At 41.0% G+C, this 27,309-nt stretch overlaps 1 protein-coding gene across 4 annotated transcripts in view; it reads left to right on the forward strand.

Annotated features, from left to right (window-relative positions):
• WDR64 (WD repeat domain 64) overlaps positions 1-27,309 on the forward strand; it is a 113,177-nt gene that overhangs the window by 66,583 nt on the left and 19,285 nt on the right. For all 4 annotated transcript variants that reach the window (XR_003906747.1, XM_029934824.1, XM_029934825.1 and 1 more), the window contains 11 exons: positions 703-829; positions 3,770-3,918; positions 4,720-4,843; positions 7,427-7,602; positions 9,196-9,369; positions 15,363-15,493; positions 18,428-18,529; positions 19,558-19,627; positions 21,734-21,770; positions 22,234-22,373; positions 24,280-24,385. Coding sequence is in view for 3 of the 4 variants with exons in the window: in XM_029934824.1 (XP_029790684.1) it covers positions 703-829; positions 3,770-3,918; positions 4,720-4,843; positions 7,427-7,602; positions 9,196-9,369; positions 15,363-15,493; positions 18,428-18,529; positions 19,558-19,627; positions 21,734-21,770; positions 22,234-22,373; positions 24,280-24,385 (1,336 nt within the window). In the remaining variant the exon portion in view is untranslated. The remainder of the gene's footprint in view (positions 1-702; positions 830-3,769; positions 3,919-4,719; positions 4,844-7,426; positions 7,603-9,195; positions 9,370-15,362; positions 15,494-18,427; positions 18,530-19,557; positions 19,628-21,733; positions 21,771-22,233; positions 22,374-24,279; positions 24,386-27,309) is intronic.

The following is a 27,309-nucleotide window of genomic DNA, read 5'->3' on the forward strand; positions in this document are numbered from 1 at the left end:
AATTCAATCACACTGTAGCTTGCTTACAAAAACAGAAAACTGAGTAAGACTTAGACGGGCCAGTTATCTCAAATGACAAAGGGAAAACTTAACCTACTTTCACTGAATTTGTAGTTTATTGTTCTTTCTATTCTTTTATATCAATCCAAGCTCTGTTTGAGTAATTATGTGTTCTCTTTCCTTTCTCAAAGGAAAGCTTGAATAACCTATTCCCCACACTATATATATATATACACCATCCTTAAAAACTGCTTTCTATAATCCTTACATCCCTGGGCAGGAGAAGGGGGAAGTTCTTAGATACCTCATTTAGTAGGATGGTCTATTTTCTTATGTCATGCAAGAGCAATGTGAAACGTTCACCTAAAATATAAGTCTTCTCTTCTCCAACCTATAATGTAGAGAGAGAGGTGGCTTCATTTGAACTGTAAGCCACGATCAGTCCTCCAGATTCTTAAAGAATAATAAACACTGTTTCTCTGTAATGATAGAGAAATCTAGTTCCTTTAAGCAAACTTTTAATCGCTGCTGCTATTTTTCTTTGATATTAACAAAGATTGAACCAAGAACCATGACATAAATCATACTTACTGCAAGATTTGAAGAGCATATTGCAGACTTTGAAAATGCTTCACCTAAATAGCTTTGAGAGTGGAGAATGTAGGGTGTACAAGTGGTGAACTATGCTCTTTCTCCCACCAGGTTTTCAGGGTGTGGGATATACAGACTCTTTCACTATTACAAGTCTTCCATGACATCCAGGGAGGACCAGGAGACGTGCAGATTTATTCTATGGTATATGACTCCAACCATCGCATGCTTATTACAGGTAAGTGTACCCAATTAATGTTAGACAAAACTCTTATCTTGACTTTTAGCCTTTTTTTAAACTAGCACTTGAAGAAAACTAACTAGAAGAAAAACAAAAGTAGAAGGGGAATGTGCAAACTGTGATTCATCACAATAGATTTTTTTTTTTTTTTAGAGAGAGAGTGTGAGTGGGGAAGAGGGGTAGAGGGAGTGAGAGAGACAGAGAAGAGACAGAGAATTGTTATCAGGCTCCGTGCTCAGTGCACAGCCCAACTTGGAGCTTGATCCTACAACTGTGAGATCATGACCTGAGCTGAAATCAAGAGTTGGGCATTCAACTAACTGAGCCACCCAGGCGCCTCCATCAGAGTAGATATTTAATTCAGTGCCACCCTGTCTTGCCTATCCATGGCTGGGTAGATGAAATGCGTGACTGCACTTCCTCGAATAGACCAGACTCTAAGTTCTTGAGTCTAGGATGAAGGCTCGGGTTAAGCGAGAAGTGGGATGTGATGTGTTGCTACATAGAGGGCAAGCCAGCTCTGTTTTGACTCCCAGGAGCCGGAATGTGGTCCATCTTAGAGTGGCTGCACCAGCATGCCAAATCAATGCTCCCTTTGTTGAGTGAGGCAATTTGGCCCCTGTGCATTCTGGTGCTGAGACAGTTAGTGAGAAGGTGCTGACCCTCCCACATGCCTTTGCTTCTAGACAATGAAGTGGAGAGAAAGGATACAGTCCCAAATGACAGATCCTGCAGGCAGATCCCCCAGTGCTGATGCTAGCAGATTCCTTTCCTTCTCTTGTTGTCTCTTAAAACAAAAACAAAAACAAACAAACAAAAACGCTTTCTAAAGTCACAAAAGATTCTGTTAAGGCATTGTGGTTAAATGCTATTCTCATGCATGCCTTCTGGGTTTAGAAGAAAAACACACAATATTAACAGTACTTCTTCCTTCTGCAACATCAACTCAGAATTCATTTCCTAAGCATTTTCCTTCTGGCCACCTGTTCAGAGTTCCAGTGGAATTAATTAGAGCAGGGAAATGGTTGTCGCTATCTCTGTTGGTGGAGAATATAATTATTCTTTAACTTTTGAGGTCTTTTTTTTTTCCAAACTAGCGCTTCATACTTGATAGACATTTTTCCACCTTGTAAAACAGAACTTAATTCTATATAGAAGCACTCCTCCCCTATACTACCTCCTCCAAAAATAACATTTTAATGACTGTAAGCATATTCTCCTGGTGTCCCAACTTGCATGTTTGATTAGTGGGCTCAGCATTTCCAACTCATTTATCATCAGAGAAGCTCAGGTCTCAAGTCTCAAGACAAAACAAGGAAGAGGAGGAGGTAGAGAAAATCAAGATTTCTTCCCAGTTTTATGTAATCCTGACAGTACCTGGCCTACAAAAATACAGAGCTCTGCGTATTGCTTACACAGAGTGCAACCATCAACTTGATATCAGAATTACATGAAGCTTATCTCTGAGATTCTATTTTATGCTTTGATTCAAATGAAGCTGCCATAGTAATCTAAACCCCAAAGACAGCAGCGTTCTGGAAATGTGTTGTAGAACTGTTATTATGGTCATTGTTGTTTTTATTATTCCTCTGTTGCTACAACTATGTTTTGTAGAGTTCTTTTGCAAAGTGCTTTCATGTGCTTTCTTTCATCTGACCTGCACACTCACCTCCATGAGGTAGGAATTATTACTTCTCCTACTTTATAAATGACAAACCAAATATTCAACAGTTCAGCTGACTAGTTTTAAAACACAAGGTTAAAAGGTAGAGCTGGGATTCAATCCCAGAGTTTCTGGTTCCTGAAACCACATTCTTTCTCTGTAACTGCATTGTTTGCATAGCCACAACCACTCGTTCATAAGTGTATGTAGCTCTGTTGATGTCAGTTCTGAATAAAGTTAGTCATAATATAATGTTAAATGATCTACCAAAAAGCTCCGAGTGCTGGTTATTTGGTTACCATATTCCTCTCACGTGTCTATATTGAAATACCTGAACTGAGAAACATTACCAGAAAAGCCTTCTAAGTCCTTATTTACTCATGAACAGATTTTATCTTAACATTTAAGCACCTCATGAAAGTGCTTAGTGACTCCTGCCGAACCTTTTCATACAGGCACGATTGGAAAGTCATGAGAAACTCAATACAAAAGGTTGGCCTTCGGTAGTTTAATCTCCACATCAATAAAACAGAGAAGTTTCATTTTGCTTGATCTTTGAAATGCTTTAAGATTCTTATTTGTATTTTTAGACATTACACTGAAATAGAATATGTAGTTGATTTTGAGAGTTAAATCATATTTGCCATTTATAGTATTCCTCTAAAACCAAACCAGCCCTTTTAGGAAAATGCAAATAAGGAATATCTGCTGTCCATCTACTTCCCCGTGGTCACTTGGAAATTAATCCCATTTAATATTGATGTTGCAAGCACTGGCTTGCAACTGTTCTTTCCTTACATTTAATAAGAATGTGTTTACAGAGTGTTTTATCATTTGCTGGTTGGAAAAGGCTAATGATAAATTCCAATCACTAAATGGAAGTTTACCCTCAGCAGAAAGCTGACCATCACCAAGATTACTACACACCAGATGGAGAGGCATGTGGCAGGCTCTCTAAAAAAGGCAGACACTAGATGATAAAAATATAGAAAAATGGGGATCACTGAAAATAGGATATCAACAAATCCAAATTGCCCACACTTAAAAATTAATGAAGCCGTCAGTGAATGCTTTTCTCTTGCTGAATAACATTGGCTTTATTTGTCCAAAATGTTTTAGAGAAAAAGAATGTGTCTTTACCTCATTATATCCTAGGAACTGGTATTACTAATCCCACTGATTGATTCTTTCCAAACACAACTGATTGGGTAAAGTCCTTTGTGATTCAAAACTTCGAATACTGGGTATTTCTGAGATACTTCTCTCTGTTCTAGGATCTAGTGTTATGGACATGTATCCTCTGATGAGGATGGTACAAGATACAAAACAGGTTCCTCACACTCATGAACGGGAGATCAACGTCATGCTTTACAATAGATACTTTCACCAAGTCCTGACTATCTGTTCTGAATCCATAATTAAGGTGAGTACAAACTGGCTCTTCAGATAGAAAAAGTCAGAGCTAATAGAATTTTCTCTTTTTACAGGTAAGTCTTTGGATAATTAAGTAAATGTAGTAGTGCATTTAATGAGACTTGAGAGTAAAGCTGTTTTTAAGCATTCACGCACATGTGAAAAACAAGGGTTCTAAGCCAGCTCAGACAGCTTCCTATTTTCTTTCAAGAGAGAGTGCACATGACCAGGGAAGGGGTAGAGGGAAGGGGAGAATCTTAAGCAGGCTCTGTCCATGCTCAGTGCAAAACCCCATTCGGGGCTCAATCCCACGACTGTGAGATCACAACCTGAGCTGAAATCAAGAGTCTGATGCTCAACCAAATGAGCCACCAAGCACCCCTAGACTGCTTATTAAGCCACGCACTGAATTAAATGTATAAAGCTAGTTTTTACTATCAGAATAGAAATTTTAGAGGAAATATTTCAAGGAAAGACAACCAAAGATAGATGATATATATATAGAGAGAGATAGATAGATAGATTTAAATCTGAGCTATGTGAAGAGGATATGTTAAGAAGGGAAAGAAATTTATAATGTTTACTCTGATCCCTACGCCTGCAGCAGCCACAGTCCAAGGTAGCAGAGTGACTACTCAGTAGCAGTGCATCTTTTAGAGCTTTGTTTGCTCCAACCAACATTCATAGCAGAATGTTGGGAAAGATTTTAGAAGTACATAGTACCAATTTTGAGGCTTTTTGAATATTGTAAACATTTTTAATAACTGAAAGGCATATGGCTAATTTTGTTGGTTGTTGTTCTTTCCTACAGGTATGGGAGCTCGAGACTGGCCTCCAAACATACCAGATTTTAGACCCTCATGGCTTCAGTATTGAACTGACCTCTGCAGCTATTGATGAAAGTGGATTTCTTTTTGCCACAGGAGCACATAATGGTCAGACTCATATACAGAATATGGCCTCCTTGGTTTAGTGTCCTGAGAATTTGTGCTAGGAACTTATTAGTTGTGTGGGTTAGAAAGAGCATGGATCAGCATGCCCGAGAGGGCGCCCAGGGAGCAGCCACAGACCCCTCTCTGGTGGGCACCAGAGTCCTGTTACCAACACCTCACATCACGTTTATATTATTGCTTTAAAGTTTGCAAAAGTCTTTCACACATACCTCATTCTCTCTTTGGTGGGACTTATTTGTGTTGCATTGACTCCTTTTGCCCTTTTAGTTTTGGGTACCTTCAGCTAAGAGATGAACATTAGATTTAGTACTTGCTGATAATATTTTTACTGACAGTAGACTTGAGGGCCAGACAAAAATCCAGCCAACTTTGTTATAAAATGCCTAGAATCCTCTATCGGACTTGATTGTACATCTAAGCTCCTTAGGAGCATACACCAGGTCACACTTGGGAGGAGATGTCAGTCTCCGGTGGTATTAGGTCACTCGCTGCTCCTCATGCTATTTATTGAGCACTATGTAGAACCTTCTGGAACTAAGCACTCCATCCACCTGACCTGTCATGTAACCTTGGTCTGACCTCTCACAACAGAACTACTTTATCTAGACCATATGGTCAACTTGCATGCATCACTCATGGCTTATTTATTCTAGAGAAATATTTACTAAAGAAATTCTTGCTCATAAGCATGTTGGTAGAGATCCGTGTACCTGCTATGTGAAAGTGTGATTTTTTAAAGTGTGACAGACAACAATACACATGAAGGAAAATCACGAATGCTAAGTGCAGGGGTAGGAATTGGAGCAACTGCTCTGCCTGTGGCCGGTTCTTAAGAAACCAGTCTGTGCTGTATAAGCACACCTACTACATATGAAAATGAGTTAAAACAGAAATTCTGGGCAATGTACACAACTATTTTCAGGCATGAGCATTAGCAATTTATACGGATGACTAAGATAGTATTACTTTCAGGCAAGCACGTCATATTTCATTGTTAGTGCTAAAGCGGAGACTTTCTTCAAACATGGATGGTTTGTCCTCCACAGAGAAACTGACAAAGGGGCGGAGACATCCTAGGACACCCTGAGGAGCAGGATTCTCTGGCTCTCAGAGCAGCTCTGCTCCAGCCAGCAGGCCCCCCTCATTCCCTACGACCCAGCCCCTAAGCTGAGCAGTACCTGTCCTGGCTCTCTGTGTCCCCATTAAATCCGACTGCAGAAGTCCCAAAGTCCCAAAGAAATCTGGGCCACGAGACTGTGATCCACGTATCCACCACTGAATGGGAGCATTCCTTCTTTTACTTGTTTGTATGACTGTGTTCCTCCAAGACCATAAAGTCTTTGAGGGCAGGAACGATGCCTGTTTAGTTTTTGTTTCCAGCTCCTCCCACAGTGCTGAATGTAGGGAGAATTTAGTCACTGTTTAATGATGTTGGTGAGTGAAGAAACGGTAGTTGTGAGTGTTGCTGATAGAGATAGCCTGGCATCAGAGGAGAAAAACAACACAGTAAGAACATTCCAGATATCCAGCAGGATTAGAGCTGGGGAATAAGAAGCAGGAGCCAGGGCAGGATTAGGGTTACACAACGGAAGGAATGAGCCAGGAGGGGCCATCCACCAGATTCTGACCCTGAGCTGACCCCTAGATAAGCCCACATGAGACGATTCCTCCTTGGAGTGAGGACCTAGCAACAAGCATTCAACATCCATGCTGATCATAAGCCTCCCGGCCCCTTCATCAAGCTCCCTTAAGCCAAATGACCCAAGTTATATGATCTCAGATATAAGAGAAACTCAGCACCCCTTTTGCATTTCCTTCCCATGTAACCAATAAAACAACTCAAAGCTTGATTCCTACCTGCTGGAATTCTCTGAAACTTTTTATTATCCAGTAAGAGCTAAAGTCTTCAAACACATCAGCACCTTAGGAAATGTGACATTATTGAATTGATCTTTTACGATAACTGACTACTATAGCACAATATTAGATAAATAGGAAGATATTGGAGGGTGTTCAGCAAACCAAAGGACGTTGGGACAATGAGGGCAGAAAGATCCACTTCTTACAGAAAGCCCAGCTAGGAGAGTCTCAGTGTTTCAATGAAACCTGTCACAAATTTCAAGACATTGCCTAGTCCTGCTAATTTTTATTAGCCTGTGACAAATCAAGGCATACAGAGATTCACTTTGTGCACAGTAAGGCTAAGGAAACTCAAACATCATAGTAGGAAATAAACATAGGATAAATGGTTGGCAGAAAGCTTTAATTAGATCAATTTTTAAAGTATATTTTATTTTGAGAGAGAGAGAGAAAGCATGTGTGAGTGGGGGAGGGGCAGAGAGAGTGGGAGAGAGAGAATCCCAAGCAGATTCTGCACTGTAGGCACAGAGCCCTACACAGGGCTCAATGCCAGGAACCATGGCATCATGACCTGAGCCAAAATCAAGAGAAGGATGCTTGACCCTCTGAGCCACCCAGCCACTCCTAGATCAATTGTGTCTGAGATAAAAGCCAAGCTTTCTATAAATTATTTTTATCTACATGGTCTTTTTCCTGTGTGCTCAGGAACAATTAAAATCTGGGACTTTGGCAGTGGGCAGGAGATGAAAATGTTGCCCGAAGGGAAAGACTGGAAGGAGGAAGAGCACTGGATAAGGCGCCTGATTTTCCTGAAAGCTCAGGAAAATCACCAGTACTTGATCCTTGCCTTGGAGCGCAACGGGAAGATCAAACTAATTCAGGTTTGCAATCCCACTTTGATATTTGTACCCTGCGTGCTCTTGTTGGGGAAGTCAATGGAGTCCGTGGATGATTGCCATTTCATGCCTCTCTTGCCAGTCAGCTGGAGGTAGCATTTCTCCACTGGTCTTCCTAGGAGGCTCCCAATTAAGAACATCCTTCCCAGGTCCCAGCAAAGAATGAAAAAGAACAGCTGACCAGCCGCAGCATCTCACCCAGCAGCATTTGCTAAAGGGTTAGTCAGAGCCTCTGGAGCAGATGTCAGAAAGGTGACACTGACCCACCTCCGACCTTGTGTATGCTCTCATCTGGGGATGACCCCCTGGCAGAAGTGTGCCCCAGCAGGCTCAGTGTAAGGGAACAGTAAGTCCTCTGTGTCCTTAGAACTCATCATGCATTCAGGGATGCGCGGAAATGCTTTGTCACCGAAATTGCTTTGTTTACTTTAAGGTTAACGATGCAATCTGCTCAGGGCCATTTCAGAAGGATGGAGGTAGGCTAATTTATTTTTTCTGCGAGTCTATTACCGCCTAAGAATGCTAATGCCTTCTTCGTATTTAAAATGAAGGCTAGATCATTTATCCTGGCTACTGAGTGGATCTCTCTGCCTGGAACTTGAGGACTCATTGAATTTATTATTCCCCTTCTGAAAGCTAGAGTCAGAAAAAAAATCTTTAAATTAGGGGAGCAATCATGAAATTTCAGCGTTGATTAAGGTGACTGATGGCCCTGCTGCTGGAAGAAAAGGAGTGAAAAACATCCCTGATGCAGTATCCTCTTCCCGTGTTGTCGGAGCACTCTGGAGAGCTCCGTGAAAAGGAGCGTCTTCGCTATTCACTCCACCACGTGACAACGTACTGATTTCCCTTCTTTCAGTTAGTGCCGCTGACCGCCAGAATGCTCTTCCTAATGCACAGCATCTATTATAAACAAGCTTTTTATATCTATTCCAAAAAAAAAAAAAAACAGCCTGGTGCTATTGCCATGTCAAAATTGGTTTTGGTTTTTATTACAGCATTGTTCATTTTGATTATTCTGGTTCTGCATGTTTCAAAAATCCATAGACTGAGATCGATGAAGATCGAAAACTTCTCTTATTCATATTTGTGTTCCTGCTCTGCCCCAAGCAGGTGCTGATTAAGGATTGGGAGAATGAAGAAATATAAGAAACCTTTTATAAGATATGTAGTCATTTGTATAGATCTCAAAAATATGATGTTAAGTGAAGCAATAAAGTTAAAGAATTCATACAGTTTGATAACATTTATAAATAGGCTGAAAGCAATATCATTATATATGTACACGTATATATGTACAATAGTATGCAGTATATGTGTATGTAGAATGCACGTATAAGTTTATGTAGAAATATTAAAGCTTCTGTAACTAACCCTGTATTCAGGTTACTAATTATCTCTGGAGAAGGAAAAAGGACTAGGAACTACATTAAAGAGATGGAGACAGGATTTAAGATTTGAGAAGGCCAGATGGGAGGGTACATTATTGTATGTTCTATTTTTCTCTATACCTTTAAAACAGCTCAGAATAAAACAGTGAACTGAATTTTTCACACACTCGCTGTATTTCTCCTGAAGGGGAAGGAAGATGACATGGGCCTCTTGGTAATATGGGAGCTGCCTGATGTCGCGCCTGTCCTGCAAAATGGGATTCACACTGTGCATCTGAGGACAGCTCCCCGAAACAGCAGCATGGCCATTCCTTTTCCAGATGTTGAGTTGATAGAGAAAAACTTTTCTCAACATGCTAATGTGAGTTTCTTTCTATTTTCCTCTTCATTATGGAAAAGTATAAACATACAAAAGTAGAGAAAACAATATCTTGAACTTCTGTGTACTAACATGCGGCTTCAGAAATTATGTGTGCATGGCCAAACATTCCTTGTCATTCCTGTCACTTCCCACAACCACCACAAGAGAATTATTTTGAGGCAACTTGCAGCCATTAGGCCATTTCATCCCTAAATATTTCAGTATGTATCTCTACATGATAATGACTCAAAAAAATGGTAGGACATGATTATTTTTCAAGAAATCTTCTAAAATAATTCTTAAGAAGCCCTTAATATCATCACCTATTTACACAGTGCACAAATTTCCTAGATTGCCTCTTTTTTTTTTTTTTTTTTACAGTTTATGAGATCCAAGCAAGGTCCATTTGTTGCATTTAGTTTATAAGTGTCTTAAATCTCTTTTAATCTAGGAATCTCTTTCTATTTCTCTTTTTTCTTACAATTTATCTTCTGAAGGTATTGGAGAGTTGGTGCCATAGTTTCCCATTTTCTGGATTTTGCTGATTGCACCCCCGATGTAATTTAAGGAGTTCTGTCTGTACTTCCTCTAATCTGGCTTAATTGCATCAGCTTTGATTTTTTAAAAATAAAACTCCATAGATGCTTTCATAGGCTTCCATCAGGATTCACAAAATGACTGGTTGCTTTAAGAAAATAGATAATTTAAAATCTTTAAGGAAGTATTTTTGTGAGGCACTTACGGGTACTCAGTATGGAAGGGGCATGTGATCACACCCAAGGGTATAGTGCATGCTGTGTTTCAGGCTGGAGAACAGAGAACTAAGGAAGCCGCCCTGTTGTTACCATAAAGATTCAGATCGACTGATTTTCTTGAGACTTTATCAATCTTATTTGCTTACTCTAATATTAGCTCAAGCCACATATACTTCCAGTTTTTACAAGAATAAGTGGTCAAATGCTAAAGAATGCAAGAAACTGCAAATTATAGGGGGAGCAGTTGAAGAAAGCCTTAAGTTTTTACTGCTATCATTAGTGAAACAAACATATTTTAAGAGAGAATAATATAGTGTGTTTTAAAGAATTTGGAAACTGTTATTCTGTCCTACTATGGAGAGACATTGTATCATTTTTCCTCAAATTTAAATGTTAGTTTAGTTCTGCAATTCCAATTCCATTCACTGTTAGTTTAAATGATGAGTAGGTTTCATAGTTTGCTAAAGGATTTGAAATAAAAATGTACAGAGGCTGTATCAGGGTAACATCACCACATGACGTGGGCCGAAGCGGGAACAGAATGCACCTCCTCAGTCATTCTAGTCCCTCCCTTCCAACTCCACACAGTCAGAAACACTAGGTTCGGTTCTATGTTCCTTCTTTGGGGCTAATAGGAACAGAACAATGACTAATGTGCAGTGAAGCAGAGCTGGTGCAATTGGCAAGATATGACATGGGTTGTGAACAATGCTTGCTTTGGAAAAAACAAGAAAGCCTTCTGTAATAAATTATTGAAGTATAATGAGAGTGCCTTTTTGGTTATAATAAAAATGTAAATTATCTCTGATGAGTCCTTACATTTTGTATGTATCATCATTAGCATTTGTAGCTCTTTTTTTTTGCAACATATTTTGAGATTACTCTATAGACAGAAAGTTTGCAAAAGTCACTTAGGGGAATAAAAGCTTGTGCTGTGCATGGAAATTATCTTTCTTTAAAACTTCCCTTTATATATATTTTTAATTTATTTATTGTTTAATTTACATCCAAGTTAGTTAGTTATATGGTGCAACAGTGGTTTCAGGAGTAGATTCTTTAATACCGGTTACTCACTTAGCCCCTCCCCCTCCCACAACCCCTCCAGCAACCCTCTGCTTGTTCTCTGTGTTTAGAAGTCTCTTATGTTGTGTCTCCCTCCCTATTTTTATATTGTTTTTGCTTCTCTTTCCCATGTGCATCGGTTTTGTATCCTAAAGTCCTCATATCTAAAACGCTTCCATTTATGAAGCACTGTTTATTGAACACCTACTAAGTGTCACGCTTTGTTCTTAGCATCAGGATTGACATGTCTGCAGGGTGTGGCACCTATGCCTACTGGAGGATGGCAGCGCAGCATAGCGCTGGGAGTGTTATGTCAGAGGAGTTCTGAAACACTTACTAAGATGTAGTTTGGCCCAGAAAGGGTCTCTAGAAGTTTCTAGTGGGAGTTGAGCAGACAACGTGAAGGGGATAAAATGAAAAATGTCTCAAAAGTAAGAAATTGCATGGTTTGTGAGGAATAATTCCGAGTGTCTCAGTGTGGCCGAATGAAGATCGGGAGTGAGAGAAGATGGAGATGGATAAATAGGCAGGCGCTAGGTCAGGCTCATGGCATTAAGGCTTTTGAATATTGTATAAGAAATAGAAAACATTGAAGAGCTTTAAATGAGAAATGACATGGTCAAATTTGTGGATAGCACCTTTGATGCTGCTTTGATAGTTTGGGGTTTCTTTTTTAAGTTTATTTATTTATTTGGGGGCAGGGGGAGAGAGAGAGAGAGAGAGCAAGAGAGAGAGAGAGAGAGAGAGAGAGAGAGAGAATCCCAAGCAGGCTCTGTACTGCCAGCACAGAGCCCAACACAGGGCTCAATCCTACAAACCCTGAGATCATGACCTGAGCCAAAGTCAAGAGTCAGACACTTACCCAACTGAGTCACGCAGGCACCCTTTGATGACAGTTTTAAATGGGACAAGATTGGAGGCAGAAGATTCAGGCAATAGTCCACTGGTTCATTGAAGGAGAAGAGGCCATGATAGTGGACAGAGAAGAAGTTTCAAACAATCTAGGTGGCAAACGTAGTGGAATGTGGACTTCAGTAATTAGTGTTAATGTTATGTAGTTGGGAGGGGAGGGTCCTGAGAGGAAGGAAGGAGTCAAGTTAGAAGCGCCAAGCTTCTAACTTGAAGGATGGACTGAGGGGTGCTGCCCAGTGAGCTACAGAATGGTGTGAAGGAACGTGCTTGAGAGAGGTGAGAAATGATGCATATTGAGATACCTGTAACATTTCTTTTTTAGAATATTTTTAATGTTTATTTATTTTTGAGAGAGAGAGAGAGAGAGAGAGAGAGAGAGAGAGAAAGAGATGCAGAGCATGAGTAGGGGAGGGGCAGAGAGAGAGGGAGACACAGAATCTGAAGCAGCTCCAGGCTCTGCGCTGTCAGCACAGAGCCGGACGCAGGGCATGAACTCATAAACCAGGAGACCAAGACCTGAGCTGAAGTCAGATGCTTAACCAGCTTAGCGCCCCCACACGCCCCAGAGATACCTGTACCGTTTCTAATTCAAAGCTGACAGGAGGGACTGACAAGATCGTTAGGACATTGACACTGGAGCAATTATTAAAACACAGGTGATGCCCAGAAGGAGTTGGAAAAAGCAAAAGCAAATGGGCGAAACCCTCAGCATGTTAATATTTAACAGGTTGGTAGAGGGAGACGGCACCAGGTGGGAAACAGGAAATGAAGACCTATCAGCAACGCAAAATTAGGAGTCTTGAGTCAAGGATGTCAAGAGAATAAGAAGTTTCAGGAAGGAGAGAGCAATTGGGATTGACAAGAATAATGCACCTGTGATCTTTTTCTTTTTAATTTGAGTACAGTCAACACACAATGCTACATTAGTTTTAGGTGCGCAACGTAATGACTTGACAGGTTTATACATGATGCTGTTTTCACCACAGTGTAGCCACCACCTGTCCCATTATATCGCTATGAGACACTGTCATGCACTGTATCCTTATGCTGTGACTTGCTCATTCCGTAACCGGAAGCCTGTGTCTCCTACTCCCCTTCACCCATTTTGCCCAGCCTCCCACCAGCTTCCTTTCTGGCAACCATCCATTTGTTCTCTGTATTTATAGGTTCAATTCTGCTTTTTGTTTATTTGTGGGTGGGTGTGTTTTTAGATTCCATTAATAAGTGAAATCATTGTATTTGTCTTTCTCAGCCTGACTTAGTTCACCTGGTATCACACCCTCTAGGTCCATGCATGTTATCTCAAATGGAATAATCTCACCCCTATTTTAATTCTAATTTGAGTATAGTTAACATATAGTGTTATAGTTGTTTGGGGAATATAATACATTGATTCAACAGCACAGTCATTAACCTCCACCACGGGTTTCACCCATTCCCCTACCCACCTTCCCTCTGGTGATCAGCAGTGTGTTCTCCGTAGTCAAGAGTCTGTTTAGGGGCACCTGGAGGGCTCAGTTGGTTAAGCGTCTGACTTCGGCTCAGGTCATGATCTCACGGTCCCGTGTTGGGCTCTGTGCTGACAGCTCAGAGCCTGGAGCCTGTCTTCGGATTCTGTGTCTCCCTCTCTCTCTAACCCTCCCCTGCTCATGCTATCTTTCTCTCTCTCTTAAAAATAAATTTAAGAAAATTTAAAAATTTAAAAAAAGAGTCTGTTTATTGGTTTGTCTTTTTTTCCCTTGTTCATTTTGTTTCTTCTTTTTTTTAAACTTTAACCTTATTTATTTTTGAGAGAGAGACCGAGTGTAGGCAGGGGAGGGGCAGAGAGAGAGGGAGACATAGAAGGCTCCAGGCTCTGAGCTGTCAGCACAGAGCCCGATGTGGGGTTTAATTCACTAACTGTGAGATCATGACCTGAGCTGAAGTTGGACACTTAACCAACTGAGCCACCCAGGCGCCCCTCATTTTGTTTCTTGAATTCCACATAAGAGTGAAATCATATGGTATTTGTCTTTCTCTGACTGACTTATTTAGGTTAGCATTATACTGGCTAGCTCCATCCATGTCATTGGAAATGGCAAGATTTCATCCTTTTTAATGATGACTGTGTAATATTCGTGTGTGTGTGTGTGTAAGCACTCATGCATGTGCACAAGTACACACATGTACTATACACCACGTCCTCCTCATCTGTTTGTCTACTGATGGATAGATACTTAGGCTGCTCCCATATATTGGCTGTTGTAAATAATGCTCCAATAAACATATGAGGTGCATATATCTTTTCAAGTTAGTGTTTTGATCTGGTGTGAGGAGGTAAAAACCCAGTAGGGAATTATTGGACCATGTGCTATTTCAATTTTTAACTTTTTGAGGAAACTCCACACTATTTTCCAAGGTGGCTGCACCACTTTATGTTCTCATCAATAGGGCATAAGGATTGCTTTTTCTCCAGAGGCTCGCCAACATTTATTTGTTTCTTGTTATTTTTATTTTAGCCATTCTAACCGGTGTGGGGCAATATCTCATTACGGTTTCAATTTGCATTTCCCTGTGATTACTGATGTTGAGCATCTTTCACGTGTCTGTTGGCCATCTGTATAATAGAGCTCTACTCTTATTTAGATGTCACTCTTCTAGGATACTAGAAAGTCTTATGCACGCCTCCAATGTAGCACTTTTAAATTGTACACGACTTTATCTTAATACTTTCACGTATGATAGTTCCTCCAGGTCACAGACATTCTATTTGGCTTTGTATTTCAGGAAACTAACAGCAGGTGCCTAACAAATAGTTGAAGCAAGACAACGTAAGAGTGCCAAATAGCACTGGCAATAGAGAGTGCTTAGTGATAAATAAAAAAAGTTTTCAGAGAGGAGTATGGAGCAGAAGCCAAACAGTGTGTGAAGGGAAGGTCAGGATGGAAAATCGGTCAATGTAGAATATTTTTAAGAAGTTTGAAGGGAAGAGAAGGATGGCAAAGTGATCTAATGGTTGGTACATCAAGGAAGAATAAGTCAAGACTGAGAGGAAGGAGCCAGTAGATGGGAAAGTATTTTTTGTTATTTTAATGAACTCAACTAGTTAAAAAAAATCTTTAATGCAAAATTAAATCCATTTTACTAAATTTCATGCTCTAAATTAAAAAAAATTATGAGACATTTTGTTTTAATGACAGAATAACACGGTGTACACATAGCACTCGTCTGTGGTTAGACACCGTGTTCATGATGGCCCATGCGTCTTTTTGCTTCCTCCTTCAGAATCCTGCCATCAGCACGGAAATGAACTGCATTGATTTGCTGCAAGTAGAAGGATATAATTTGATAGTTGCAGGAACCGTAAATGGTGTGATTATCTTATGGAATTTTGTAAACTCGACCATCAAAGAAGTGTAAGTTACACCTTTAAACAATATAAAGGCTTTGCTGCAAAAGAGCCAAAGTAACATTCAATACTTTAAAATTTTTTTTAATGTTTATTAGTTTTTGAGCAGGGAGGCGGGGAAGGCAGAGAAAGAGACAGACACAGAATCCAAAGCAGGCTCCAGGCTCCCAGCTGTCAGCACAGAGCCTGATGCAAGGCTCAGACTCATAAACTGTGAGATCATGAGCTGAGCCAAAGTTGGACACTTAACCATCTGAGCCACCCAGCGCCCCACATTCAATACTTTTTTAAAAAGCAATAAATAACAGAGGTATAACAGTGGTGATGCTCTCCAGGGAGGGTTTTCTGGAAGTTACATTCATGAGATTTGTTCTGCATGTCCAAATCTCAGAGTAATATGAATAAGAGGAAACTTAAGTATTCATATTTCCAAGTCCCTTGACTTTTATTCTTCTCCCTCTAGTGTGTACTTTCATGTGTAATCCTGTCCTAATTTATAACACATAAACAAAGTTAAAATATATATTAATTTTTTAATGTTTATTTTTAAGAGAGAGAGACAGACTGTGAGGGTGGAGGGGCAGAGAGAGAGGGAGACACAGAATCAGAAGCAGGCTCCAGACTCTGAGCTGTCAGCACAGGGCCCAACACGGGGCTCAAACCCCTGAGCCACAGGATCATGACCTGTGCTGAAGTTGGACACATAACTGACTGAGTTGCCTGGGTGCCCCTAAAATACATGTTTTAAGCACTGATCTCCCTAGAGCTTTAAACGCACATGTCTGGCAATGACCAGCTAGGTCACTATCAACACCCTGAAAGCCCCACTTTGTCCCAGTCTTGCCCTCTCCCACGCATCTCCTCTTCCTGTATTCCCAGTGATACCACAAGTGTTCAGTCCCCAAAGTCAAATGGTGAGTAGGATTCTACATGGGCTTTCTTTGTGTTTGTGACTGCAGCGTGTGCAGTGCCGTATAGGTCCGTGCTAACAAGGGGCGGCCTATGCAATTAAATAAATGGATCTCAAGCAATCAGATATGCCCTGCACCAGAGCCAAAAGCTTTACTCACTCCCTGCTATTTACTTCTAAATAGTCTTACCATTATCTGTAAAGGAAGCAATGTCACACTAGATTATTTGCTACTGATGGGCTGTAAATAGTAGACTCCCCAGCTGTGTAATTGGGCCACAAGCCACAGTCTGTGTCAATGGAACTTTAAATATTGTACTTAGAGGTACAAGGTGGTCAAGAACCTTCGTGAATGAATAACAATAAAATCCAGTCTATCTAAGCTTTCAAGGAAGGGAAGAGGTATAAAAGAGGGAGAAGAGAATTAGAAAGGACAAAAGGAAAGAGGAAAATGCAGAAGAAACCGCTGCTTCTTTATTTATAGTGTCTTAAACACTCCTCGTCCACCCAGACCCCAAGCTCCTTTCCAGTCTAAGTCTGAGACTTCGAACTAACTTTTGAGGGTACATACTCCTCTCTTGTTTGGATCCTGGCTTTGTTCTCCTTTGAAGCATTAGTTGAAGTAGCTCTTTCTGCAGACTTCTCCCTCTGCACCTCAGCCTGTGTTCTCTTGGGCCCTGTGCTGGATTCCTGTCATCCTCCCGTTCCTTCCTTTCAACGCTTGCCCTTGGGCTTTGTCATGCCTGTGTACTTGTCACTAGACGCCCCTATCAGTATGCACTGGGAAGTCCTCACTACAACAGTTCTCCTGCTGAGTGAGCCCGTGCACGGCCATGGCACTGCCGCCACGGCATCAAGAGGGAAGCTCCCCTGGGAACATTCCAACTAGAAGGGGAGACGCTCCTTGCTAAAGTGCTAAGTATTTTGCAAAAGGTTGCATGCAAATCCAGCACTTGGTCAGAGGAACGTCATGGTGTGGTAAGCCAGATGCTGTGTTCCCCCCATGAGATGATTATACAAAAATAAATGATTTAGAGCCACTTTGGTATTTTGCAAAACATACAGTTCAGTACAGAACTGTCTAATGTAATTTGGGCCCAGCTTTCAAAAGGCTCTAAAGTTGAAGGTGTTTTCCATATTCGTGGCGAAAGCTGTCTCCACCTCTATTCAAACTTGCCTACGATCCCTTCCCCAGTCAGAAGACATAGCTTTTCTCTTCCTGTTCAAAGTCTCATTCCTTTGCGGGTTGGGGGGAAGGGGTGGCAAACTGGAAATTTTTCTTGCTAGTTACTAACCCACTTTACCCTTTGGATCATCCTGAGGGCAGAAGTATCTAAAAAGTTTGAGCTCCATGTGTCATCAAGCCCATGGGCTCTTCTTCAGAGCTTGGTTCACTCCCTAGGAGCTTCCTCCATCCCGAATCAGACCAAATTAGCAGAGGCAATTTCCACTAAAGGAAAAGGACCTTTTTGCTACAAGATCTAGTTGTAGTAGGAATGTTAAGCACGGCTTTAGGAGCCAAGTGTGCAGTGCCAGTCTGGGTTTAAGGATTATCACTGTGCTCCCAGGAAACCACATGGTTCTTTGAAATTGGTGTCAACAGGAGAGAAGCAGCCAGAGTAATCAGTGTAATCACTGAGTTGCCTGCTTGTCTTCTCTATTCAATTCTAAACTCCTTGAGGGTAGTCAAGCTATTTTATTCAAATTTACCACTCTACTCAATCAAAGAGTAGAATTCAATTCTTCAAACTTCCTAAAACTTCCAGGAGGTTATATACAAGCCCACTTAGACCGATTAGTAGAAGGCTAGACCCACTAATCAGATTAAAAGACTTAAACACTGAGTTGGTCATGTGGTTACATAGGGCCTGATTAAAGAAGATAGGTTCCAACTCTACCCCTCTGGGTTCTCCACGTTCAGTGATACAAGCATTGCAGGAATTGATGAGCTCTGCATGGGATGCATGAGTAACCCAAGTTGCTGAACGTGTAAATGTCTATCTACCATGTAAACGCATGCTTCACTTCCAGGTATAGACCGGAAGACTGCTTCACAGTGGACCCTGAGCTGGATCCCAAACGCTTTAGAATCAATGACATACGGTTCCTCTTTCGAACCCCTGAATGTGCAAGGTAACCCCGTACTTACCGATCAAGAACTACCGTCTAGGACTTACGGAGGTAATGTAAAAAGAGTTCTCCTTATGCCAGCAGTAAGGACTGAGAGAGGACATAGATTGGGTATGCTGGTCGGCTTAAGCATTCTTCCCTGCTACTATCTTGTAGTAGGTGGTCCCCCAGGATCTGATCTGCTGCGTGGAGTCTTGTTTCCCTTACCATGTCATCTTGCAGCCATCTCTACATTGGTAGAAGAGGTAGAAAATGCCCACTTGACCACACTTGTGGCAGAAGCGAGGAAGGACTTGCAGGGCAAACGTAAACTAAACTATAGGAGCAGGTTTCATAGGACATTTGCTAAAACTAAGCCATCTCCACCCATTTCTGACGGGGAAGGACATCGCTTTTTAAATATTTAAATATCCTATCTGGATATGCTTGAGAGCTCTGAGTTTCAGGCAACATGTAATGGAAACAGGTATCTGGAAGAAATCAAAAGCTTCGGTGTTGGTTTTGAGTCACTCAGCAGTGAGCAAGAATGCACCACCTTCCCTACCCCTTGATTTGAAATGGACTTAGTCTGAGACTGTTTTGAAGACTTGTTCCGTATCAATGCCCACACTGGAACCTAAGTCACTTTCCAGTGCATTCCAGCAGAGAACGGCCAAGACAAGCAGGCCAGAACTGGGACCTGCAGAGCAGGAGTTAGCCAGGTTTTTCAGGTGCCCACCTCTAACCCTCTTCCTGCCATTTAAGTGTCAGCCCCTATGAATACATCTAGCCTGAGCAGTGGAAAGGGGAAGATTTATTTTTATTTTATCTTATGAAATCTTAATCATTGAGGCTCCCCAACAGCCTCTACCAATACCAGATAGATGAACATGTGTAACCCAAGAAAGATGGTGTGATTTGTTTCTTGAGTGGCTCACTATCTACAGATAAAGAGAGAAGTAATCTGCTGAAGGTAAAGCAGAGAATAGTGCACTTTGTGTAGGATGGAACATCTTCACTTTCCTTCCTTGAGCTTCTCCCTCTTCCTGTAGGAGATGGAGTCAGGATTCTGTGTGCTCTTCATTGCAATGTGATTCTAGTAAAAGTCCGCAGAGTAGCAAGGTAAGCAAGAAAGGGAAAAAGTATGTCCTCCTGTTATATCCAATTCTGGTTCAGAAATAGTGATTGGCCCCCATTTACTCACTCCTTTGAGAGAAGGTCAAGGTGGAAAAACTCTGTGTGTAAAACCTTTTTTTTTTCCTAAAAAGCAATGTCTAATCTGTTTTTCATCTTTTACTTCCTATGTTTTCAAGGCTTTCATATCTGCAAATAACCCATGCATATAAATGAAATACATTAAATATGCTATCTTTACATTTCTGAAATAATAAAGTGATTTTAGACAACTTCTTTTGCCAAAAAGTGCTACACACATTTCACAGGGCAGAGATGACACACAGTGCAACACAGTGGTTTTTAAACTCTGGTCTCAGTCCCAGTCTCATGGATTTGACACATTACATCTCCAGTAGGAGTTTGTTTTAATATTTCTTATTTTTTGAGAGAGAGAGCAGGGAAGGGGCAGAGAGAGAGAGAGAGAGAGAGAGAGAGAGAGACAGAGAATCCGAGGCAGGCTCCAGGCTCCGAGTGGTTAGCACAGAGCCTGACCTGACATGGGGATCGAACTCACAAACTGAAAGATCATGACCTGACCCGAAGTCGGACTCTTAACCAAGTGAGCCACCAGGCTCCTCTCTAGTAGGATTTTGTTTTAAAGGAAACTTATCCCTGCAAACATTATTTTAAAACCATGAGTCTGGAGAAAAGAACAATCTCACAAGGATGTAAGAGTCAGAAAGACTATACTTCAACCAGGTGCTCCGTTTATTTTCTGCTTAGAGTTAGAGATATCACCTAACCTCTGAGTTTCTGTTTCTTTATCAAATAAAGCGTAACTGACCTGGTTGCTAATGGAAGTGGAGATCATGTGCCCCAAGAACATGGCGACTGTTCAGTGATCAGTGTCATTGTTATGCCCTCACTGAGTCACTAGGATGCTGTGGTATAGAAACCCTGTTTGTGAACATGACACTCTCTGCAGTACATGTTTTAAAATAATTCAAAAACAGCTGCAGGGGCGCTCGGGGTGGCTCAGTCAGTGGAGTGTCAGTCTTACCCGTGAGTTCAGCCTCAGCCCCTCCATCCTGACCCGGAGTCTACCTTCTGGGCCTGCGCTGAGGGCTACGTGACTGTCCTCAGGGGCGAGGACAGAACAAATGAGAAGACGAGGTCACGTCCCTTGCTAATGGTTGTGTGTGACACAGTTTGCATACTTTGTCCTCGACACAATGGCTGCTCCCTTGACACTCCCCTACACCCCTAAACCGCGCCCTCAAAATAACAAACGTCGTCCTACGTCCCAGGAGAAGGCCGCTCCCTGTATCACTTTGTAGCCTTTTCACACTGACCACCCCACCCCGCCTCCGTCCCTCCCGCTTGCCTGCTCGCTGGTCATAAGGAGCCCGGAGTCCTCGGGCTCGGGCCGCACCTGCAGAGTCCATGTGAACTCTGTGCGGTCCCGGCGGGTCAGAAAGACCCGCTTCGTCCGGCTCAGGGTCTCGCCTGGACTCTGTGTCCACACAACATCAGAATCTTGATCTCAGCTCAGATCATGAGCCCAGGTTGTGGAATCAAGTCCCACGTTGGGCTCTGCACTAAGTGTGGAGCCTGCTTAACAGATTCTCTCTCCCTCTGTCTCTGTCTTTCTGTCTGTCTCTCTCTCTCAAATAAAATAAAATAAAATAAAATAAAATGAAAACTTCAAAACTAATGCTTATAAATGTAAAATTAACAGAGAACACACTGATGGCTGCCAGCGGGAAAGCATGGGGGATGCACAAAGTAAGTGCGGGGAGGAGGAGGCGCAGGCTTCCAGTTACAGGGCAAGTAAGTCCCGGGAAAGAAAGAGAGAGCATGGAGAATCTGGTCAGTGGTACTGTGACAGCATTGTATGTACCAGATGGTAGCTACGCTTGTGCTGAGCATGGCCCAGTTGCTGTGTTGCATGCCTGAGACTAATGAAACAATGTAACATTGTATGTCAACTATAATCACATTTTTAAAAATTAAAAATAAAATGTAAATTCATCTGAAGAATCTACTCATCCAGTGTATCTCATTTCTTTACAATGTCACAGAAATGCTTTCTCTTTTCCCCTCCTAATTCAGGGAAGCAAACAGAGCATACATGACACCCAGGTTAAAGGTCAGTATGGAATCACCTCTCTTCCTTGTAACAATTCCTTTGCAATGTTACGTTTAGAACAGTCTTAATGAATATACAGTATATCCTTTCTGCGGCTAAATGTGGAGGTGGTATAAGATTTGTAGTCTAAGAGGCAGAATTTCCATTATGATGATGCCATTTTATTTATTTTTATTTTTTAATTAAAAAAATTTTTAATGTTTATTCATTTTTGAGAGACAGAGCGTGAGTGGGGGAGGGGCAGAGAGAGAGAGAGAAGAGGACACAGAATTCAAAGCAGGCTCCAGGCTCTGTCAGCACAGAGTCCAATGCGGGGCTTGAACTCACAAACTGTTGAGATCATGACCTGAGCCGGAGTCGGACACTCAACCGACTGAGCCACCCAGGTGCCCCTCTTTTATGTTCTATAAAATTTGTAATTCCAACTATTGCAAATATCCATGGTAGCTTAACTTTCCTGTAGGTGAACAAACTGATGTCACAGTGGGGCAGCAACATCCAGTGGACAAAAAACATCCTGCAGGTGCCAATTTAATAGAAGCCCAGCCCCCTATCATCGTCTCTGCCCATGAGGACGGACATCTGCGTTTGTGGACTATGGAGGTGAAGGGGCCCATTGTTTACCTGGAGCAGCAGAGACTGAGAAAGATAAAAGTATTATAGAATGGGTCCTAATCTCCTAAGGCTCCAAGGAGCATCCAAGTCTAGTATTTTTCAATCTTCTAACAAATTGTGGTTTACAGCCTTCTCGCTGAAAATGCTACTCAAACGTTACAATAGGCCAGCTCTGTAACTCCAGAGGTCAAATGATCAAAACTGCTAGGTTAACTATTTCAGATCTTTCTTTTGTTTAAATTGAGCTCTGAGTACATGCCACTAACTATTTCATTGGATATTTAAATAATATCAGAGGGTATTAATGATGCATTACAGTAGAAGAATATAAGAGCATTCACATATTGAGTATGTATAAATATTTAGTTATCTAAACCATTGGAAGAAGTTATTACATTGTACTGAGTGGCCTTAAGTATTTTACAATGAAAAAAAAAAGCTTTTATTTACCAGAAGATTTTAAATGACTTGGAGTGGGGGTGGCAGAGTTTAAAATTGGGAAGACAGAAATGATGGAAGGAAGGACCTCGGTGGTGCCAGTAACAATGAAATCATTAGAGAGGGAAGTGGGAAATCCAGAAAAGAGCCACCATTCTGTATGTCAGATATTGAGGCCCAGTGACACGGACCAGCACATGTGTCTGCTGGATAAAACCTCCTGGTCTGTCTGTCTTAGCTTATAAGTGGGAAAATATGGGTTTGAAAATATGAACTTTTTAAAACAGCTTTTAACATTTTATTTGAGAGAGAGAGAGAGAGAGCAAGTGAGGGAGAGGGAGGAGGCCGGAGGGGGGGGGGAGAGAGAGAGAGAGAGAGAGAGAGAGAGAGAGAGAGAGAGAGAGAGAGAGGATCCCAAGCAGGCTCACATCCAGCAGTGAGCCTGATGTGGGGCTCGATCTCATGACTGAGATCATGACCTGAGCTGAAATCAAGAGTCAGTAGCTTAACCAACTGAGCCACTCAGGATCCCTGAAAATGCAAACTATTGTTAACAACTTTTCTGAGAGTATCTTGGTATTGGAGCAATCAATGCCTTTTTTTTCTGATAGAGAAATAAAAGCATTATAGAGAAAGATTATACTCCGATAAATCTCAAGAAATGATTAGCAGACTCAAATTCTCTCTTTTGTTTTTTAATGTTTGTTTGATTGCTTATTTATTTTGATGAGGAAGGGGGAGCACGAGCAGGGGAAGGGCAAAGAAAAGGAGAGAGAAAGAATCCCAAGCAGGCTCTATGCTCTCAGTGCAGCGCCTGATGTAGGGCTGGATCCCACAAACCGTGAGATCATGACCCGAGCTGAAATCAAGAGTCAGATGCTTAACCGACTGAGCTGCCCAGGTGCCCTATCAAGTTCTCTCTTCGGAAGCATGGACGTTTATTGTCTAAGTGAGGTGGTGCTTGCGGAAAGTCCTTCCAGGTGCTGACTTATCCTAAGCGCTGAACAATAATCTGCTGAATTTGAATCTCTTACAATTTCTTTATCTTGCGCCAATGTTCAAAATAGATATATCTGAAAAGGTAAGTGCAATATTACTGGTTGGGACAGACACATGTAAACCTGAAAAGAATATTTGTTCAGAAGGGGAATGTGTATCTGGAAAAGAAGTCTGAGGAAGTTCATGGAAAGGGTCATGGGAAGTGCAAGAAAAAGAAACCCCAAGAATAGAAATGGTCTGTAATAATCAGAGTCTACATGCTCTTAATAGTTGTTAACATCTTTATGAATATTTAAGTTCAAGGAAATAAGTCCCTTCAGATAGTTTCAAATTGTTTTTATTACAGAAAAGAGAATCATGTGGCAGTAGGAGACATCATTTTTTAGATGGATTATTGATAGAGAAATTCAACTCAAAGGTTAATATATTATAGAATTTATTATCATATTTTATTCAGGGAAAGCTACTGAAAGATATGCTGCCTTTCACGAAGCGTTCTGCCATTTCTCTGACGTCACTGTACACTGATTCATGTACCAGAGTACTTCTGATTGGAAACGCGGGTAAGCCGTACTTAGGTAGTCTACACAGAGTTCCATCACTGTATGACATAAAGATGGAGGTAGGAAAATACGTGACATTTATTAAGACGAAAGAAAAATAAGAAGGATGCTGAAGCAGGCCAGAGTGTTATGTACAGCTTGATGAAACTAGAATAATGAATGAATAGAACCTATTCCATTCCCAGGTCTTTATTTAGAGCAAGACCACCTCTTTTTTCCCACACCTGTTCTCTTACCTTACATGTTGGGAAGCACGGAAAGTTTTCCTTTTTGATCTTGAATGGAAAAATGCGTACCCATCTCATTATAAAGGGAGTAATGGCATGAATTAGGAAGGAGAGGGATTATTTGTTCTCACTGGGGGAACTCTGTATTGGTTGTTATAACTTACAGAGTTGGTCTTCATTCTTCTATGTAACACAATTCTTTTTTCTAATGCTTTATTTCCTTTCTTTTACCTTTTTAATTAATCATGGATTATCTGTCTTTTCATCTCTCCCAACTTTGAGACATTATGTGCGTGTGGGAATGAGCATTCATAGTGTAAATACATCTTAAAATTTTAGTAGTGTTTACTTTTGAGTTTTTCCAAAAATAACACACAAAGCTAACCAGTTTGTTAGAATTTAGACTGAAACAGCATCTTTCCAGTGAAGCAAAAGCTTAGTCCATTTTACCTTTTCTTTTATTCTACACCCACCCCTTCACTTACCAATTGCTACTGTAAACTTCAGATTTGCATTCAGGCACTGCTATTACATTAATTGAATTTTAGGGGCACCTGTGTGGCTCAGTCGGTTAAGCCTCCAACTTCAGCTCAGGTTGTGATCTCAGTGTTGTGGGTTCGAGCCCCGTGTCGGGCTCTGTGCTGACAGGTCAGAGCCTGGAGCCTGCTTCGGATTCTGTGTGTCCCTCTCTCTCTGCCCCTCCCCCATCTATGCTCTCTCTCTGACACTCAAAAATAAATAAATGTTAAACAAAAAGTAAATTTTACATCTTTTGTTGAAAGAACATTGTTTTCATTTCAAAACTTACTTTACAAAAGTCACAACAAATCAGTACCATCAATTATTTCAGTCTTCTGGAGATTACAGAAAATAATATTTTATATTTATATTCAGTATAATCAGTAGCTTTTACAACATTTGTTTAAAGTTATCTCAGGGTACCTGGGTGGGTTAGTTGGTTAAGCCTCCGACTTCAGCTCAGGGTTCGAGCCCTGCATCAGGCGCTGTGCTGACAGCTCAGAACCTGGAGCCTGCTTTGGATTCTGTCTCATTCTCTCTGCCCCTCCCCCACTTTTGCTCTATCTCCCAAAAATATAAATAAATGTAAACAAAATTTAAGTTATCTTTATTTTATCTGGTTTTATTGCTCACCACCTGTCCTATTATACTCTGATATTTTTATTCTTGACTTCTGACTTTTATTTTCTCTATCAGTCTCTATGGTTTCCAGAAACTTTTCTGTTTACAGCCAACTGGTCAAAAAAATCTAAGGTCAAATTGTATTGCTTTTTAAAAATCGCCTGCATGTTTTTGCACTAATTTTACCTACTATGGGGTAAGTCTTTTCTAGCAAAATACATAGAACTAAAATTTGAAATTATCTACAGAATTCTCAATCCACACTTCTTTTGAGGGTTATTCTTCTTTGCCTCTTTACTACCACATAAGTCTCTTCTACTTTTTTTAAAATTATTAATGTTTATTCATTTTTGAGAGCGACAGAGAGAGAGAAAGACTATGAGCAGGGGAGGGGCAGAGAGAGGGAGAGACAGAAACCGAAGCAGGGTCCCAGACTTTGAGCTGTCAGCACAAAGCCCAATACAGGGCTCAAACCCACAAACTACAAGATCATGACCTGACCTGAAGTCAGATGCTTCACTGAATGAGCCACCCAGGTGCCCCAACTTTTCTACTTCTTGAAGATTGTGGGTTTTGCGATGATTTAGAAGACTAGAGTGGGGTGGGTTTGGGATCCAATCCAGCCTCATCTATATTATAATGAAAGAAGACTTCTAGATTCTGACCTTAGGCTTCCTTTTTCTGTTCTACAGTAGACGTGAAGAGAACTATGTAGGTGGCCATTTAGTCACTGTTTTAAATCAGGCATTCTCAAACATCGTTAGTTGTTGCTTTTTTGTTGTTAGATGGGATTTATTTTTTTAGATCAGTTTTAGGTCCACAGAAAAATTGAGTGGAAATTACAGAGTACCATACACACATTCTGCCCTCACCCCCTCCCCCACTTTCAATCTCCTGCACCGAGTGGTACATTTGTTACAACTGATAACACATCGGTATCATCCAAGGTCCGTAGTTCACACTGGGGTTCACGGTTGTAGTTGTGTAGTTACAATGGTTTGTGGGATTGAGCCCCACAGTGAGCACGACGCTGACAGAACGAAGTTGGCTTGTCTCTCACCCTCTCCCTCTGCCTCCCTACACACTCCATAAATAAACAAACAACAAATAAACATATAAATAAATAAGCATTCTTTTAAAAATAATATAGGGCTGTTCATATTATTTATTTCTTCGTGGGTGAGTTGTGGCAGACTGTGTCTGTCAGGGAATCAGTCCATTTTATCCAGGTTATTAAATTTGTGGGCACAGAATTTATAGTTCCTTTAGTATCCTTTAATTCCCATGAGATCTTTTTCCTTAGCTAGCCTGGCTAGAGGTTTATTATTTTGTTGATCTTTTTAAAGAAACAGTTTTTGGTTTCATTGACTTTCTCTACTGAGTGTCTATTTTCTGTTTCATTGATTTCTGCTCTGGTTTTATTTCATTTCTTCTGCTTACTTTGGTGAATTTTTTCTTTTTTTTTTTTTTATCTCATTCTAAAAGGGAGACATATTATAGATCTTTGTTTTTTTTTCTAATATGTGCATGTAAAGTGCCCTGTGAGCACTGCTTTTG

This window comes from Suricata suricatta, chromosome 3 (assembly GCF_006229205.1).
Source record: "Suricata suricatta isolate VVHF042 chromosome 3, meerkat_22Aug2017_6uvM2_HiC, whole genome shotgun sequence".
NCBI lineage: Eukaryota > Metazoa > Chordata > Mammalia > Carnivora > Herpestidae > Suricata > Suricata suricatta.